Source organism: Papaver somniferum, chromosome 5 (genome assembly GCF_003573695.1).
Source record: "Papaver somniferum cultivar HN1 chromosome 5, ASM357369v1, whole genome shotgun sequence".
Lineage (NCBI taxonomy): Eukaryota > Viridiplantae > Streptophyta > Magnoliopsida > Ranunculales > Papaveraceae > Papaver > Papaver somniferum.
The window spans coordinates 87,492,769-87,498,249 of record NC_039362.1 but is presented as its reverse complement, the minus strand read 5'-3'; the positions used below and the strand labels follow the sequence as shown (position 1 = coordinate 87,498,249).

The 5,481-nt window shown below is 38.0% G+C and overlaps 1 protein-coding gene across 1 annotated transcript; it reads left to right on the top strand.

Annotated features, from left to right (window-relative positions):
• The first annotated feature begins 1,509 nt into the window (after positions 1-1,509).
• LOC113282131 (GDP-Man:Man(3)GlcNAc(2)-PP-Dol alpha-1,2-mannosyltransferase-like) lies at positions 1,510-5,234 on the top strand. The gene is made up of 8 exons (XM_026531074.1): positions 1,510-2,254; positions 2,709-2,995; positions 3,437-3,625; position 3,737; positions 3,768-3,833; positions 3,937-4,130; positions 4,372-4,481; positions 4,585-5,234. Exons 1-8 carry the CDS (start codon positions 1,955-1,957, stop codon positions 4,827-4,829), a joined length of 1,392 nt encoding a protein of 463 aa, XP_026386859.1. The 5' UTR covers positions 1,510-1,954; the 3' UTR covers positions 4,830-5,234.
• Positions 5,235-5,481: the final 247 nt, after the last annotated feature.

Genomic DNA, 5,481 nt, shown 5'->3' with positions numbered 1-5,481 from the left:
GGTTTGTCAAGGTTTTATGTGAATAAACCGAACTCCACATGTATGCAACACAACATAGTTGGACAAGTTCGGTTAAATTGAAACTCAACATATAGGGCAAAATAACATAGTTCGGTTATATTGAAATTTGTTTTTTTTTTTTGGTAAAGTTCGGTTACTAAATAGTTTTAGAATATTATGCGAACCAACCGAACAAGATAGCTCAGTTCGGTTACGCAAAAACTCAAAATAGCGGGAAAAATTGCACATTTCGGTTACAAGTGGAAAACAAATTGTTGCAAAACTGGTGAAGTTCGGTTAGAAAAAAGTTTTAGGCTTTTTTGCGAATTAACCGAACTGGCAGTTCGGTGACCCGGTTTTGAATCCTATAAAACCGAACTGATCTTCGTGTTCTTCCTTTCAGGAAGTTCGGTTAACAAACTAGGGTTTTCTAGAAATTCTTCCTAACCGAACAACGCACTGTAACTCCCATTCGAACCCTATTTTGATGATTTCTATTCAATTAAACGAATCAAAATCAAATTAAAAATATGGGTTTGTTGGAAAATACCTGCAAATCGGTCCCATGGCAGAATCATGCTTCTTATTGCGTCTATTATATTGGATTATGGATTCACTTGGATCTTCCACTTCTTTATGAATCTCAAAATCACTTGGCTGATTTGCTAGATGTCCTAATGGGGGACCTGTTCCTGGGAGTCTATTGGTTTTCTTTCGAAGAACCATTCTTATAGTCGATTGATTAATCGGCGATGAAAATTTTATGAATCGACGATTAAACGATGAAGACGATGTTGAAATGAGGGAAGAGGAAAGAAGAAGAGGAGAACAGTTCCTCAAAACTGTTTTTTTTTTGTTGTTGTGCGGCTAGGTTAGATTATGATTATATTTAGGTTTTTGTTTTAGATTAACAGGGTGTTAGTCCTCAAGGGAGTTGGGGGAGTTGGGTGTAGTTGTGTTTTTTCCCGTTAGTCGTGAGGGAGTTAGAGGGAGTCTCTCAAAATCCCCGTTAGTCGTGGGAGAGTTTAGAAGAGTCTCCCAAACTCCCTAAAAAACCCCGTTAGTCGTGGGGGAGTTTGAAAGAACCTCTTAAACTCCCTGTTAGTGGTAAAAATTAGAATGATAGGGAGTTTTTTTTTTTTTTGGGAGTTCTATGGAGTTCTAGGGAGTTTATAGTGTATTTTTGCCTCACTCCAAATCTCTCAAATTCCCTACACTCAACACACCAAACTCTCTCAAACTCCCTATACTCTCTTACACTCCCTCAAAATCCCCAAGATTCAAAATACATTAAACTCCCTCCAACACACTCATGGACTAACCCCCTGTAAGTTAGATGTAGTTATTAGGTTACGATTAGTTTAATTAGGGTAAGGGCCAAATTAGTAATCTCATCTGATTTTAGGACATCCCTTAACATTGTAGGGTAGGTGACTAATAGGACCATGGTCCCCAAAAAATCGTTCAAGTTTTCAACAGATTTCACTACTTGATATTGGAATCAAATCGTAGGTCAGAGTAATCACAGCTGAGAGGAATCCAGGTTAATTTTCATTGTTTTGGTACAGAAATCCAGGCGTGTTTAGGGTTCATCGTTTATGTCTTCTCTACTGTAAAAGGAAGGTATTTGTTTTATTTATTTTCGTACATTTTTTCTAGTGAACCCATTCACCGTTGTAACCTAGATCTGTTCACATTAGTTAACGAGTAACATTAAGACATGAATTGTTCAATTAACAACAATGGGTTATTTAGAAAGTACACTTAGAGATTTTATATCCTTTGATAGAATTGTGAAGTTGTTTTCCTATTTGCAAATTGCAAGTGTGCTGAGCAGATTTTGCAGTATGCAAAAAATTGAATTTGATGTGCACCAAGCAAGGCATGTGTGCATTTGTGTTAGACCACCTGTTTTGAAGTTTTGGTTCTGCTGTTTGCAGCGCGGGGAGATTTGATGGGGATTCGGTTTCTGTTGTGGGTGTTGATATGTGTGATTACGTCTCTGCTTTTGAATTTTTTATCAGCTATTATCAAAGGAAGGATTAACAGGAAAAAATCTGTTGGGTTTTTCCACCCTTACACTAATGATGGTGGAGGTGGAGAGAGGGTACTGTGGTGTGCGGTGAAAGCATTCCAAGAAGTGAACAGTAATCTTGATTGCATTATATACACTGGTGACCATGATGCTTCTCCTGAAAGCTTGTTGGCTCGAGCAGTTGATCGTTTTGGTGTCAAGCTCCTTCAACCACCTCAGGTGTTAATTCTTTTTGTACCTTTGTTTTTTTGGTTCTGTGTAGCTGTTGCTGGCCTATTGCTGAAACTGGGTGTTTTTGGATTACAATATCTTTCTTGAAATAATATATGAGATCTTCAAATCACCTACAAACTGAATAATTTGAAGTAACACCCTCCTCCTTACATGAGCATACATCCTCCAACCCGCTTCCAGGACTAAGAAATTTGGTGCTTCGCAATATTTATGTACCATACCTATCGTTTTCAAACGTAGGAGTAACATTTCTATGATTTGATATTAGAAATGAAATACTGTTTCTGTATAAGTGTTATCATCACTTTTACATTTTAGCCTAAAAATAAGCTAACATGAAAAAGTGATAGTAACACTTTTGCAGAAATGGAGGGAGTATGATTTTCCTTGCATTTTCCTCTTCTGATAGATGTTGTTCTATCCTTTTGCCTGATTATAGGTGGTTCATTTGTATAAAAGAAAGTGGATTGAGGAAGGAACGTACCCACGCTTCACCATGTTTGGGCAAAGCTTTGGTTCAGTTTATCTGTGTTGGGAAGCTCTGTGTAAACATACTCCCCTAGTTTATATTGATACTAGTGGTTATGCTTTTACTTATCCACTTGTGAGGGTGTTCGGGTGCAAAGTTCTATGTTACACACATTATCCGACAATCAGTTCAGATATGGTTTCAAGAGTTCGACAACAGGATCCAATGTATAATAATGACCCTCTGATTGCAAAGAGGTATCCTTCTCAAGCACAGTTGTATGTCCTGTGTTGCATGTTTATATCTGTGTGATTCCAATGTATATTAATGACCTATTGGGTTGCTTGGATTTGATCCAACCAACTTTGGAGCAGGAGGCTCCAGTACAAGATACACCCCCGTTACTGCAGTATCATTTTATTTTTTCCATGATATAAAATGGTGTCTTTTGTAAATTTAGTCTATTGGTAGTAGTATTTTTTTGTATGATTCTGATGTGTGCAAGTTAATGTCTTATAGGCTTTATATGATTCACATAATTAGGTGATGTACTCTCTCTGCATACATTTTAGTGTTCACTTGATATCATTATTAGTCGTTTATCATGATTTGGGTAACTGCGTGTTGTTTATCTTGATGCTTGGTGTTTTCCTAATCTATTGTGACCAAGCACCTTACATTTATCTACCTTATGGCAGCATTTGGCTATCCCGTTGCAAAGTCATCTACTATACACTCTTTAGCTGGATGTACGGGTTTGCCGGCTCATGCGCTCACCTAGCAGTGGTCAACTCCTCATGGACGCAAGCTCATATAGTGAAACTATGGGGCATTCCGAGACGTACAAAGAGGATTTATCCCCCTTGTGATACTAAAGGCCTTCAGGTGTTTTAACGGTTTGGATAACATACCTTCATTTGGCTCGACTTTGATTGGCTTCCATTTCGTCTCGAGCAGTTTCAAATTTTGTTATGCTGCTGAATTTGTGCAAATATTAGTGTGACTTATGAGACATTATTCAAACATGAGCTTTCACTGGAAAGATCTATTAATACACCAACAATCATATCTGTTGCGCAATTTCGTCCAGAGAAGGTGGGCATCTCTATACAACCAAGATATATATTTAGGACTAGGATCTCTGATTTGGTAATTAGTGTAGTTCAGACTTTGTTGATTTTTCCCTTTTATATGACAGGCCCATACCCTTCAACTTGAGGCATTTTCGGTTGCCATAAAAAAACTAGATCCAGGGTCACCTAGACCCAAGCTCCAATTTGTGGGCAGCTGTAGAAATCAGGAGGATGAACAGAGGTTACAGAAATTGAAAGAAAAAGCTATCGAACTGAATGTGGAAAAAGATGTCGAGTTCTATAGGAATTTGCTGTACAGGTATATTCTCAATTACCACATCCCTATTTCTTTTCATCAACCTTGAAGTTAATTTTCTAGATGCATACATGGCTCAGCATTCTGGTTGGTTATGAGAGTGATGATTTCTTACCTTAGATCATACTAGCGGCTGTTTAGAACAAATTCTCACATTCATATTTCTTTTTTAATAATCTCCATGTGTCGCCCAATCAATTTTCTTTTATGTGCTTTACATCGGGTATGATTCCACTATGAGCAGGGATTTAGTGAGACTTCTGGGAGGTGCCATTGCAGGGATCCACTCCATGGTAGATGAGCATTTTGGCGTAAGCATCGTAGAGTACATGGCTGCCGGTGCAGTCCCTATTGGTGGTTATCTTTCTTGAATCTGTTATTCACATATCTTTTATGTTGCCCCATGCACAAATTATGTGATTGTTTCATTTACCACATGTTTTCCTTCGGTTTACAGCTCATAATTCAGCGGGTCCAAAGATGGACATCGTTTTAGAAGAACAAGGGCAACAGACGGGATTCCTTGCTCAGAATGTGGAAGAATATGCAGATGCGATTATTCAGCTGCTAAAGATGTCAGATGCCGAAAGGCTTGAGATGGCTGACGCGGCCAGAAGACGATCTAGGCGATTTTCAGAGGAAAGATTTTATGATGACTTCAAGGCTGCAATTTCACCAGTTCTATGTCATTCTTCCCTCTGAATAGATATCCTTTTGGACAGTCTAAGCTGATAGGAGCACAAACAGTACCACAGGTTATTCAAAAGATTAGAAATATATAGGAACACAATTCTTCAGAATTTGTGTTCAGCAATTTAAACCTGACAGGATATGTTCAATCTAGAAGTTTTGTTTTATAAGATAGTAACTAGTTATACAAGCCCATTTTGATGTGATCTACGCGGTCTTGTTTTGAAAGTGGCAAAAGTTACAAGTTTAGGACACTGGATAGTTTAGAACAACAATGTACTCTTTTTCCCCCTCTGGGAATGCTTCTGCTTATTTGCTGTATGCCAATCATTGGGTTAGAGATTTGTAAAATAAGAGATCATTCATTTTTATACCTGTTTTGGAGGCCAAAAGTTTGTAGATATGAATCATATGATTGTTGCGTCAAAATGATGTGGAAGACTTCAAATTTGCTGCCCAGCAGCGCAGAAATATGTACTTCATGGTGGTAAACATTATTGCGTGCTGGTGGTTAGCATTTTTTTTTCTTTCCCAGTGATTAGTTAGAGAAAAGAATATATTGAAGATCAGTTTTTTAGTGGTAGTGTAGTGAATTTTCTTTAGCCATTTACATTCAAACTAGGGTTTTAGGTGGTGGTGGGAGTTCTACAGGTAGAGGTGTTGG

Excerpts from the sequence above, each read along its gene's own strand:
- LOC113282131 (XM_026531074.1), top strand. The coding sequence starts at position 1,955 with ATGGGGATTCGGTTTCTGTTGTGGGTGTTGATATGTGTGATTACGTCT. Across the intron at positions 2,996-3,436 it reads GACCCTCTGATTGCAAAGAG|CATTTGGCTATCCCGTTGCA; the intron begins GTATCCTTCTCA and ends ACCTTATGGCAG. Across the intron at positions 4,482-4,584 it reads TGCCGGTGCAGTCCCTATTG|CTCATAATTCAGCGGGTCCA; the intron begins GTGGTTATCTTT and ends TTCGGTTTACAG.